The following is a 12,860-nucleotide window of genomic DNA, read 5'->3' as shown; positions in this document are numbered from 1 at the left end:
TCTGCTGGCAACGCCGGTCCCTCCGGCTCGTTGAGGTCCGCCAGCAGCGGTGCGGGCTTCTCAGTGGGTGGCTCGCTGAGCTGCTCCAGCTCACAGTGCTCCTCCGGCATTAGCTCGCTGGGCTCCCCCGGCTCACTGTGCTCCTTCGGCATGCCGAGCTCCTCCAGCATTAGCTCGCTGAGCACCTCCGGCTCGCTGAGCACCTCCGGCTCGCTGAGCACCACAGCTGGCGACGCGGGCTCCCCCCGCTCACTGAGCTCCTGCTCGGGCAGCGCGAGCTCCACCTGCAGCTCCCGCTCGCTGAGCTCCTGCTCGGGCAGCGCGAGCTCCACCTGCGGCTCCCGCTCGCTGAGCTCCTGCTCGGGCAGCGCGAGCTCCTCCTGCGACTCCCGCTCGCCGAGCTCCAGCTCCGGCTCGTTGAGCTCCTCCAGCAGCGGCGCTGGCCCCCCAGCTGGCTCGCTGAGCTCCTCCGGCTCGCTGAGCTCCTCCGGCTGCGGCGCGGGATCCCCATGCACGCTGAGCCGGTCACCTAGCGGTGACGATGGCGACATGGCAGCAGCAGGCGGTGGATGTGGTGGCAGAGCAGTGGATGTGGAAGGTGGAACAGATGATGACTGACCGACTAGCTGGGCAGCTAATTGAAGTGAGGGTGATATGTCCAACATGAAGGGTGGAGAGGAAAACAATGTTACCGCTGGCTCAGCAATTTCCAGGGGGCCAGAGGCAACTGAGGCCTCCAGTTCAGCCTCTGGGGAAGCCCTGGGGAGAATCTCAGCCTCCCGATTGTCTGTAGTGGCAGGCTCATGTTCTAGCACTGGGTCCGCGGCTCCTCGTACGGTCAGTCCAGAGTCAGCTGGTTCTTCCCAAACCACAGGAGTGAGGTGAGCTTCGGTTTGACGAGGATGACGCCGGCGCCGTCTCTTTCGTGTTGGCGGGGCAAAGGAACCTGTCCCCTGTTCATCTGTGACTGGATTAGTTAAAATGACAGGGTCCGGTTTACTCACTGTGGTGACCAGCACTGTCGGTCTTTGGTCTGCTGACACAGAGGTCATTGAAGACGTGAGAGGAGATGGAGTAGGGCGCCGTCCTCCTTGCAGTGGAGGGTCCAATAGGTGAGCAGCAAGCGGCGGTGGGAAAACCTTCCGCCTATTAAGAAAAAACCAGGCAGCGAGGGCTGCCAGGGAGGCAGCCGCATCCTCCTTGCCTGGACAGCCTAAACCAAACAGTTCAAAGCTAGAGCTAGCCCTCAACACAGTTACAATTTGAATTAGTTTTGCAATGTCCAGAAAGCTCATGGAACAGGTGGTTGAAGACAGGAAGGCATCAAAAAATACGACCTGCATGTGTCTCTGATGTGGATCCGCCGCCTGGATAATGCTCCGACAGTATTTCCAGAGCTGGGCGAGCAATTCCTCCTGTGAGACGGTCCTTGAGTCCGCTGGGCCCATAATGGCTGGATTATTCTGTCACGGTCTGGCTGGCAGACCGTGGGGAGATGGGGAAATAGGACCCAAACGCCGGACTCTTCAGTGCAACAGTGTTTATTTACAAGGTGGTGAAGTAAACAACAATAAATCCCCAGTTTCCCAGACTCCCGTGTAGTGTCTTCTTCCCAAAAGTCCCCGTGTAGTGCTCTCTGCCCCAGTGTCCCTGCACTCCCCGTGCTCACTGCTCCTTCTCGTCCCACACTCCTCCTGAGGGGAAAACAATAGAGGCAGCCGTTAACACTTATCCCAGCAGGCATACACTCACACTTGACTTGTTTGAAGACTGACGTGTAGTCAAACGCAATAATCCAGCGTCGGTGGAAGCTCCATCGCTCATCTAAATAGCTCCCCCGACGAGCCCAGATGAGGAGCAGGTGTGCGGCCAGGACTTCGGGTGTGGCCAGCCCTCAAGTTAGACCACGCCCCCAGGGCTGAAGGTGCCTGTAACTTGGCCACAGCAGAAAGGCAAAACACACACACACACACATACCTGCCTACATACAGATGTGCATAGGGGCAGTGCAGACAACACACCAAATAATAATAATAATAATAATAACAACAATAACAATAATAGTCACAGTCCCCACTGCCCACGGACCCCGAGTCCCCAGAGCCGGGTCCGTGACACATAATTTAGTTCAATTTTTCAATCAGGTTTTAAGACAAATTAAACCAAAACTGTCTGTATTTGTGGAATAGTGCAAGACGTAGATAAACGAAGAGATAAGACTGCATTTTATTTGAAACCTACCAGATTATTCAAATGAATACAGCAACACAATGTCGAAAGGCTTCAGTGTGCTAGTATTAATGGGATATTGGGTCAGATATCAGCCAAGTGAGCCACTTATTGCCCACAAATTAAGGCCCTGTGGAGCTCTTACTGGATTTAATGTACATTTGCTCATTATTGCGAACAATTTTCCCATCTACTCAAAGCAGTATTTCACTTTTAGAGCAGGCACTCCTGTTTATCTGACATATCTGCATTTCGCTGATGAAGACCAGAAAAAGCACACAGAGCCAGATTAGTGCCGAACCGTAGCCCTTACTCATCGTTTCTCTTCATGATCCGGATGTATATATTTGGACCTAAACCAAAGAATTTGGCGACACAATTGTTGCTTCCTGCTGAGACACTCAAATTGAGTGAGCGATATCACCCTTGACAAAACCTCTTTTTTTTTTTTTTTTGTACAACTTTGTGTACTATGTTCAGTACATTAGGCCCGTGAATCTCCCCTTGATGTTTTCTGAAAACTGTAAAAAAAGAGAGAGGCTTATAGCATGTCTGCAGAACTTCAAACTTCCCCCTTAATCCCCCCTGAGCACTTTCCTCTCATCACACTTAAGCATTTCTGACCATTTAAGTGGATTCTCTTTACTGAATGTTCACTTTCTTTGCTCAACTCACTGACCCAGAAGTAATATTTGTAAGCAGACTTGTGTGGCGGTTATTTTTTCCACTTCTTTCAATGGGAGTGTGAACTCTCTACTTACCTAATACTTATATTCTATTTGCTCAGACAGTTGAGAAGTACTGAGGCAATACAGACGTTAGATTCCTAGGGCAGAGCGCAGATGCACAAGGAAGCACAGTCTCAAATTTATCCCCCATAGTTTTCATTTCATTATTTCATTGCAAAATAAAACAGAGAAAACAAATGCACAAAGGTTTAGTCTTTCTTGGAACCTACATTGTCTTGTGAACCAATAAAGCATATAATTGTACTGTTATTGGTTTTACAAAGCTAGATAATGATTCCAGGTATTTTTATTTTTATTGCCTATCACCTAGATTTTAAAAGCAGTTTGGCGTTTGATGGCAAGGCAATTTGATCAGCATGAGCTCAAATAGGGTTAACCCTAACCCTCTCTAACACTACCCTAAAATTCCTGTTTTTATCAGAGGAAACCTAGTTTTATACACTGCATTATTCTTGGCTAAATAAATAAAACAGTTAACGCCAGTCTTGTTTTTTTATTTAACTTGTCTAAACATAATCAACATCAACTCGTGAAAAATTTGACCACTGAAGCCAAAATCAGATCTGTTCCTGACTATCTATAATGTTGCTGTTAAGCGAGTAAATCCCTGGAGAAACTTGTCCTGCAGACCAACAGTCCTGGGTCACAACAACCAGATAATTCAATTGGAAATAAGAAACCTTTAGTTTACTGTAACCCAAGAAGTTAAAGGAAAAATATGGTCACAAACTATCGACTTTCCTTGTATATACTTAGATTACAAAATGCAGATTAAATAACTTTGTGCTGAAACACATTTTGTATTAATATAGCAGATGCTGCTTAAACGTAAAGTACTTCTTTCAAACCAAATACATTTGTGATCAAAAATGATCTTGAATCATCTCTGGGAACTTATTTGTGTAGTTAAAAAGAAAACCTTGGGGAGCTACTACTCAACACCACTTTAAACAAATATAAGAAAATCTGGTTCCTCAGAAGCAAAATATTAAGAAAAGAGAAATGGCTCAAGACTTTGGCATAGTACTGCACCAGTTGCACTGGAAGGAAAATAGCCACAGGGCATGATGCTTCTGCCTCTTTGCTTAGCAGGTGGTGGTGTGTTCTTGGTGTTGAATGACTCACCTATAATCCTCCTTGCATAACTGTGGTTATTGAGGCCAGGCAACTCAATCTATGCGTCACTTAAACATATAAACTTGCCATTCGAAGCCTTTTTCTCAGACCCCTTCAAAGGCGTTGGTTTTAAAACACAGACATCCCCAGGTATGCACCTACAGGTCTCCTTGTATATTCTTTGGACACACTTTACAAGATCACTAACAAAAAGCTAATTATCTTTAGCATTGATAAGTTTCAAGACATTTAGTGAAATTTCAGACCCATCCTTCCATTTTCTTCCACATCATGGGTGGGCAGGTCACAGAATCAAAGATAGAGACAGAGGAGCGTCTGCGCTCACATTGACACCCATTGTGAATTTAGAATCAACAAATAATCTGACATTGTCTGGACTGTGCAAGGTAGAGAGAGTAATTGGAGGAAACCCACACAGGCACAGAAAGGACAAACAAACAAACTTCACACGGTAAGGCCCCAGTCTGGCCTTAAACCAGGAACCTTTTTGCTGTGAGCCGTCGGTGCTAACCACTGTTCCACTATGCTGTGGCAGTATTTTTCAGGTTTTAGCAAAGGGCCTGCACTCACCCATACATTGTACAACTGTTTAACTGATTATAGCTGGAATATGAAATACTGCATATAAAAGTGGCTGCAAGAGACATTCCTGACATGTGTAAATTTACATCACTACTACAAACTAAGGGGATAAGTTTGACAAGCTTGTTAAGTTTCAAGACATCTTTAAACTTTTAAACTAAACAGTTGGATGTGTGCATATTATTAAAATTTATGTATACATTTTTTTTTTTAAAGAATTCAGCCATTTTATCTTTTCTTTTTTTTTTTCACTCTGACAGATGTATGCAGTGCAGTCACTCAGGCCCAGAAAAAGAACAGATGAAACCTTCATATCTCTAACGAATCCCTAATGTGGACTGACAAGCAGAACTATAAGCTATAGGTGCAGTATCTAAATACAGACTCGAGCAGGAAACTGTGACACTCAGAACTCGGATTATGTTGATACAGATCGGGAAGGCTTCGTTCCATCATGTTGTCACACAGTATTATATGTAACTGCAGCAGAGCTCCTAATTAACTATGAAAACTGCAGCTTATAATGGGAAGAATGTACCATTGTAGCTCACTAGCTCATCATTATGAGGCTTGATGAATTTAGACCTGGCAGTAAACATCTGTTCCAGCTGTAGCAGAAACAGGAACCACAACACAGCTGGAGCTCGGTTGTTGCCTACAGGAAGTGAAGTTGCGAAGCACCAAATGCCTGCAGAGTTTTAAATCAGTGCAAGTGTACACTTTAGCACCTAGTTTTAACTGGCACATCAGCCTAAAGAATTGTCAGAATTACTACAACCATGTTATCTATCTAGAAAATGTTAATCTGTGTTTAAATGTTTCTCTCGCTCTCTCTTTTTTTTTCCAAGGCCCTGCATGATGTCTCGTCCTTTTACTCTAAGCTCCTGCTTTGTTGATGGCCATATTTGTTTACAGAAAGGTTGCTACATTGTCTAGAGATAGCTTTATCAGTGCTATGGAAATACCACATTATCATTCTCAGAGAGTATTCATCGCCAGTAGCAACAAAATAAGTATAACTATAAATTAATCAGAAGTCCAGCCCAGCGTCAGCAGCGGTTCTCATCCATGCGCCCGTCTATGCATCTATCCTTCCGCTCTCATCTGCCGTCTCTTGTTAATTAGTACGATGGGTCTTAAAACCTCTTGCCAGTCCATTCCCCTTTTGTCCTAGTCTGTTGCATGGCTGAGTTGAAGGCCTTATTATTTCCTCACAAAGGGAGCCTGGTGAACGGACATTAACTCCCGATTCAAACCAAATCACCACCATCCCAATTAGTAAGATTATAGCTGTCACAGTGCATGCCGAGTCAGCCTGCCTCACCTAACCAGAGGAGACTAATGAAGTACCGACAGCTGCTGTGAGCCATATATACACACCCACACACACATAGAGAGACACATACGCACAACACTTGCATGCGCGATATGCATGCATATTCTGAACTTGCACACAGAGATGAGAACAAGTACAAACACTCACATGTATGCTGTAATGGCACACATATATATGGAATGATATACACATTCATGGCCAAACACAAACTTATCTTCTCCAGCTGTGGGCCCTTGACCTGACTAATGCAGTTTGTGCACATTTGAGCAGTGGGATGTGTGTAGAAGATATGAGCTTTGTGTTTGTGCAGCGAGGCTTTGTCAACAAGTCCAGTATTACTGCAGCTGTTTGCTGCTGTGTAAACGGAGAACAGCTGCAATCAAGCAGGCAGTGATGCACGGGGTGTGTGCACAGCTCAAGGAACAGGATCTTAAAGCCAATAAATATAAATCCATCAGAGAGATCATCTATCTGTGCATCTATCCTTCTATCAATTTAAATGTCTGTTTCTATAAATCTGTATCTCTCTGTTTCTGTTATTCCTCTGAAGCCAAACATTGGACTTTTTTTCTATCTTCAACTCCTTTCTGTGAGAGAATGCAGCAACAATAGTAGTGGCAGTTAGTGTTATGTGCTTCTTTCCTTTGGTCTGATGGATGTCTCTAGTGAATACAAAACTACCCCACCAAAGACTCCATCCTAAAAACGCACCATTCAGCTAGGCTTGCTCTTCATCGCAACGTAAAATCTTCAGCAGTGATGTCACTGCCCTGATTCCATACCTGTCATCTCTCTCTCATTTCCGATGGCTTAGAAGGAGAACACGTCCTATTTCTTTCAGCCGACAGAGACAAGACTAATGGAAACATAAAGGGAATTAGTGAGAGAGACAGCAACTTTTTTTATGATTTAATTCACAGACATGCATGATAGGTGGTGTGAGGTGGTGACACTGAAAGTACTGTATGTTCCTCCACAGAACAAAGGACAGAAGGTATATTTCAAGATAATGAAAAAGCATTTATCTCTAGAGGTCAAACTGTATTCATCATTTCTCATAGCCACAGCTGGTTGCCTTTTAATGCTAGCTCTGCTGATTTTATGGACAGAAAGCTCCTGGTGTCAAAATTATGAGAAGTATTGGTCCTCCAGGCTGTTGGCATGGTGACAACTGCTCATCGGTGCATTGTATGTTTTACGACTGGTTCCTGGAAGACTCAGGCATTATCCAGTTTGAGTCTAAGCCCTCTTTGTATTGTCTTCTGTCTGGCAGACAGGAACATTGCGTTGCAATTCACTGCCGTACAAACTTAAAAGGATCCATCTGAGAACGTACACACAGTCCATGAGGTGGATGGCATCTTCGCCGTCTTGTTTTCATTGCTCAATGTCTGTTTTATCTCTCATTGCAGGTGACTCGACGGGCACCTGTGGGGATCCAGGCACACCTGCCCATGCCAGCAGGGAGGCAGGGAACTTCAAAGTGCGCAGCAAAGTGCGCTTTACCTGCGCAGTGGGACATACACTGTATGGCTCAGCAGAGAGGATCTGCTTCCCCAATGGGACCTGGTCTGGCAAACAGCCGTTCTGCAAACGTAAGAGAAACCTTTAAAATATCGCTTTGATGTTATGTATGAAACACGCTGGAGTCAAACTGAGAGCTAACACACAAATATTTCTTTACACAAAGGCACACATTTAAGCTCCTACAGATACAGAGGGAGCTGCGTGGTTCCATGAGGCCACGTACTGAATCCCGATAGTTTCTTGTCTTTCTGGTAGAAAGAAAAGAAACATGCAGCACTGAATATTACCAGATATCTGGTTTGAAGGGCTTTTCTTTTTTCAGCGATCAGACTTTATCCGTTTTAAACCTTATTTGGATTATACTGTAGGGTTATCCAGACAAAGTTCTTGAACCTCTGCTTTATGTCAAAGGGGCACTCCACCACATAAAGTTGGGTTTGGTTGTTGCAGGAAGCAGTAATCAACTGATGAAAAGGATTGTCTCTTTGGAGAGAGTCTCAAGTTTTAATATACAACTCATGTTACCAAAAAAGACGTGAAATAACCCTTGGGCTTACGATTTAAAAGACAATGGTTGCATTATGGGAAGGCCTGAAGCTTAAAGTTAGAAGAGAACTTCAGAAGTCTTTCAAAGTTTCTAAAAGTATAGTACAAATTGCTGTAAAGCCACTTTAAGCATTGTGCAAGTGCAAAATAAAGAATCAGCATCGGTTGTGGTATCCACAGTTTTCAAACAGGACGTGGCCTTTGCTTAAACACACAATGTATGCAACATATTGGCTGCATTCTAGCACATACAAAAAGCTCGCAAACGCAGCACTGCAGCAGATGGATAAATAGCTCTCTGCTGCAGTCTGGTATTTTCTGCCAGCACATGGTGCTGTGACTAGCTTCCAGATTGCAGCCGAAAAATTCATTAATTCTAGACACCTAAAGCCAAGTTCCTTTTGGATTGTGATAAATGAATCATTGTGGATTTTGAAGATATTAGTTCACAGAATGCCAGCTCTACATCTTGCATAAATTAGCCCCAGGGGTCAACCGGATATTGATGCAAATGTTTGACTGCTTCTCCGCTCCTCAGCTTACTGTCCACCAGCTTGGATGAGTGCCAGTGTCATTTTTAATATAATCAGCAAATGCACAGGTCCTCTGAACTACTCTGCCTTTCATTCCATCTCCTGACTTTCTTTCTTTCTTTTCCCCCCTTTCTCTAGCGTTCATTTCTCCAACACAGGCCCCTCCTCTTCTGATTTCTCTCGGTCTTAATCTCGTTGTCTAGCCATCTTCTCATCCCTATCTGCCATCTAACCCTCTTCCCTCTCATTCCCTCACTTTGTGTTCAACCTCTTCCTCCCTCTCTTTATTACCAAGCGTCTCTCTTCCACTAGCTTTTTATCTGTCCATCTCCCAGCTGAACTCCTGATTTAAAGATTACTTTAACTATCCATTCAACCGTCGGGAGTCAGGGAGGGGGACAGGAATTCACTGGAGCCTGAATGTGTTTCTGTGCTGTCTGCTTGTGATCTAAAACCCTGTCTCATGTTAAAGTCCATCCATTCATTATCCACAACCCCTTTACAGTCTCCGGAAAAACACTCAGTGTGGATATTCAACATGATATACATCTCACGTTGCCACGAGGGTCTGTTTTGTGTGTCTGTCATCGTGTCGATCTTGAATTATTAAAAAGAGGTGAGAAAAGAGGCTGCCGCACTTGATTTTTGGTAAATACACACAACAGCACATGCATACATTCTGTGGCTATATGTGCTCACGCATGTGTGTGTGTGCATTTGCAGAACAGAGCTGTGAGCATGCTGGCAGTTGGTATGTTGGTATGTGGCTGAGTGATGCGTTTGCACCTCAGTGAGTTTCTGCGTATGCACACATGTTAATTGAGAAATCACCACCACACTTGCAACACGTCTGTCTCCTACTAGAATCACTATTTCACATTTTCCAGGCAATTAGGTGATTGAGAGAGCAGATCACTTTTGTAATTAGACATGATTTGAAGCAGAAGAAAAACACATGAAACAAACTGTCCTCTCTACTCTTCAGTGAAAAAAATGAGCAGATTTCAAAAACACTGAAAGGGATTCCTGAGTGGGGGAAAAAAAAAAAATCCCAATCCCCGGTGCTTTTCTACCGCACTGGAAACATTTTTCTCCCTATCATAGGATTGCTCAGCCACATTTCAGCTTTATTATCATTATAAGTGCGCCCTGAGTCCTTAGCTGTAACTGTTCACATTACCCCCTCGCTTTTAGACAGCACTGCCATCACCATAGATGTACTGTAGGACTTGACAGTACACAAACTGCACTTTATTTACTGATGACTCATCAATACTGCGATAAGGTTTTGTGTACCACTGCATCAGTTCTGCTCATTAGCCTCTCTTAATAAAGCTCTATAGATTAGTTGTTCTTTACTGCTTTATTCACAGCTTCTCTAAAAAACAAAAAAACAAGCAGCAGTGCTTTCTTACGTCCCGTAATGGGAGGCACAAAGACATAATGAGGAACACAAGCCGAGGATTTCAGTCTGCCCTTTGCAGACTTTCCACCTGAGAGTTAATCAGACACAAGTCAAGAAACTGCAAACATACAGCAGGTCAAAGGCAAAACAGCAATTATTCCATAAATAAATATTTATATTCACAGTATAGTGCGTGAATATGTCCTTTCACAGCCATTTAATCCCCTCGGGACCTTCAGAAGTCATCTTGAAGCCACCTTCGGGGCTTCTAACCCACTGATATGGAAAATAGAAAATCCATTACTATTTTACACCTCTGACCTTCACATCCTGTCTTTTCTCCCCTGTATTGCAGCGGTACAGTGCGGGAATCCAGGTACCCCGGCTCACGGTCGTATTTCCCGTTTGGATGGCACAACCTTCTCCCATTCTATCGTGTATTCGTGTATGGAAGGATATTTCCTCACTGGTTCGCCTACACGCCAGTGTTTGGCAAATGGCACATGGTCTGGCACAGCTCCAAACTGCACAAGTGAGTTTTGCACACACAGACACATGAAAGGACGATGTAGTTGTGTCTCGTAGTCATGGTGGATTTCTTTAAAAGGCCTCTCCGCTGCACAGCGTTCACACTTTCATTAGAAAATGAGAAGAAGAGCAGCTGTGTCAGTAGTCACTGTTAAAGGCTATGCTGTGATCGGTGTCTGATCAATAAGATGTGGTCAGGCATAGTCCAGATTCTGTCACTGCGGTGAACAGGGAACACACATCTTAGGGATTTCAGTGTTGCTTCGTTAATCACATTTAGTTCAGTCACACTTAAGTCTGGCAGTCATTGAATTTGTTACTCAAGAACTAGAACACACGCGCACACAAAGAAAAAGTTAGAAAATAGGACAAGAACGATTAGGCACTCCTCTGGGTGTGATGGGTAAACACAAATTCAATGTGGAAAAGGATGATCAGCACAATAATGCACAGCGAATGTACTGTTAGCATAGCAGATTGAATCAGCAGCCAGTCTCGTTCTTTGTATAATGTATGATCAAGTTGAACACGATGGACATTGAACCTGATGTTGTGCCCTCTTTCATCTGAAATCACGTGTGCCGGGAGCGCTGCTGAAATATATGATATCGATTAAGACAAATCTCTTTGAGCCTGTTCGCCCAGTGAAGCATCAAAGATGTCAGGCAGTTTTTATTGTCTGGATCTTGGCAAATGAGCCTCAGAGTAATTAAGAAGTATTCCAATCTATATTCAGTTTGCATCAGGATGACTTTGAAACAAAATTACACATTGTTCTTCTCTCTGAAAGTCCCCATATTCTCTCTTCCTTATTCTTTTTGCTTGTTATTGAATGACAAGAAAAAGATAAATGGTGTGGATGTAATTTTCAATTCTGGATTGAAATGGGTCTCTGGAGAGAGATGCACAGGGAAGGAGTGAAGAAAGCGAACGACTGGGGAAAAAATGGGTTTGAATAATAATGATCAAACGTGCAGTAAAGCAGAGGAGCTTTCTTAGCTCTTTTTCCCACTTTGGAGCGTGCTCATCCCCAAACTTCTTCTCTTTTGTACTATCACCTCACATTAAAGTTTAGTGGTCAGTTCAGGGACATCAACACTTAGGATGCCAGGATTGGCTCACTGTGCCTTCATTAAGGAGGCAATCATTTTCACGGTTCATGGGTAATCGATCATGTAGGTTACCAGATCAAAGTCACACAACACTCTCAAGGGGAGAGAGAAAAGTTTGAACTTTATTTTTTTCTCCCCAGAAACTCTTAGCGGATGATACATGAAATTTATAGAGCATGTTCAGAAATTAGCAAATGAGATGAAGTGTATTAAGGAAAGAGAGTTGCTCAGTGAATTGTGAACTAAAACCATAAAAGCACTTTGTCAAATAAATGGCGAACAGGGATTTTTTTTTAAAGTGAGAATATTTGCCGTTTAATACACTCTAATTCAGTTGATTTCTCTGCTATCATCATATTTTCGCTTCTCTTGTCTGTGCGTTTCTCTGTCAGTTTAAGTGTAGTATTGGATTCCCCAAGTGGTGCAGAGGGATTACTGTACATGAAGGCATTTCTGAAGCGATCCGTTTCTTCAAATTGGAGTTCTTTTTTCCTAAGTAGCTAAAATATACTAAGTAATTGGTCGGCTCACATTGCTTTAGAAAAAGAAAATCAGTGATATAGCATCATGTGTCACTTCTTGGTCTTCTTCTACTACTTCTTCTTTCGGCTGCTCCCTTTAGGGGTCACCACAGTGTATCACCTGCTTCCATCTCAGCCTGTTCTCCTTGTAGAATCTGAGTATATGTTACTAACGTTCCCAAAGTATATCACAGTACAGAAAACAATATTAAACTTTCAAGAAGCAAGAAAAAAATGTTCATGAAGATTTACTGGAAGCAGCTTATTGACTTAATTTCTCACAGCAAGTAAGTGCACTGAAAGAAGCTGCATAGTTAAGTTAAATTGTTGAAGTCGGTAGCCTGCAGCTGTTGTGCACTGTGCTTGCTTAACTTGAGTTTTCACTTCCCATAGATAGACATGCATAATTAAAGATTTACAACTGTATACACACATTGTTTCCTCTTTCTTTCTGCGCCTTTCTTCTGGAAAGATGACTTTTCCACCTCCTCACAAGATGGTCACCTGACACCGGCTAAAATCTTTATGAGCTGTCCTTGATTTATGCCAGCAGCTTCTGACATGGGTTTGAAGAGATGTGCCATGCTTAATTGAAGATAATGTGTAATTTTGGTGGCTTCAAATGAACTGTGCATATAAAATGTGGCAACACTAA

The 12,860-nt window shown here is 43.5% G+C and overlaps 1 protein-coding gene and 1 long non-coding RNA gene across 4 annotated transcripts in view; one reads left to right on the top strand and one right to left on the bottom strand.

Annotated features, from left to right (window-relative positions):
- Nucleotides 1-12,860, top strand: part of LOC146698207 (CUB and sushi domain-containing protein 3-like) — a 259,780-nt gene that overhangs the window by 215,106 nt on the left and 31,814 nt on the right. For all 3 annotated transcript variants that reach the window (XM_085473236.1, XM_085473239.1, XM_085473238.1), the window contains exons 57-58: nt 7,446-7,628; nt 10,400-10,576. In XM_085473236.1, coding sequence (XP_085329362.1) covers nt 7,446-7,628; nt 10,400-10,576 — 360 coding nt within the window. The remainder of the gene's footprint in view (nt 1-7,445; nt 7,629-10,399; nt 10,577-12,860) is intronic.
- LOC146698208 (uncharacterized) lies at nt 1,526-2,101 on the bottom strand. The gene is made up of 2 exons (XR_014922999.1): nt 1,776-2,101; nt 1,526-1,694 (listed from the first exon to the last, which is right to left on the bottom strand). It is a non-coding gene; the product is annotated as an uncharacterized LOC146698208 (long non-coding RNA).

Source organism: Copadichromis virginalis, linkage group LG11, assembly GCF_057382275.1.
Source record: "Copadichromis virginalis isolate Kocher_CV1m ecotype Utaka linkage group LG11, C_Virginalis_male_GT1.1, whole genome shotgun sequence".
In the NCBI taxonomy this organism is placed as follows: domain Eukaryota; kingdom Metazoa; phylum Chordata; class Actinopteri; order Cichliformes; family Cichlidae; genus Copadichromis; species Copadichromis virginalis.
The sequence above is the reverse complement of the archived record's forward strand: the minus strand, read 5'-3'. Positions and strand labels throughout refer to the sequence as shown.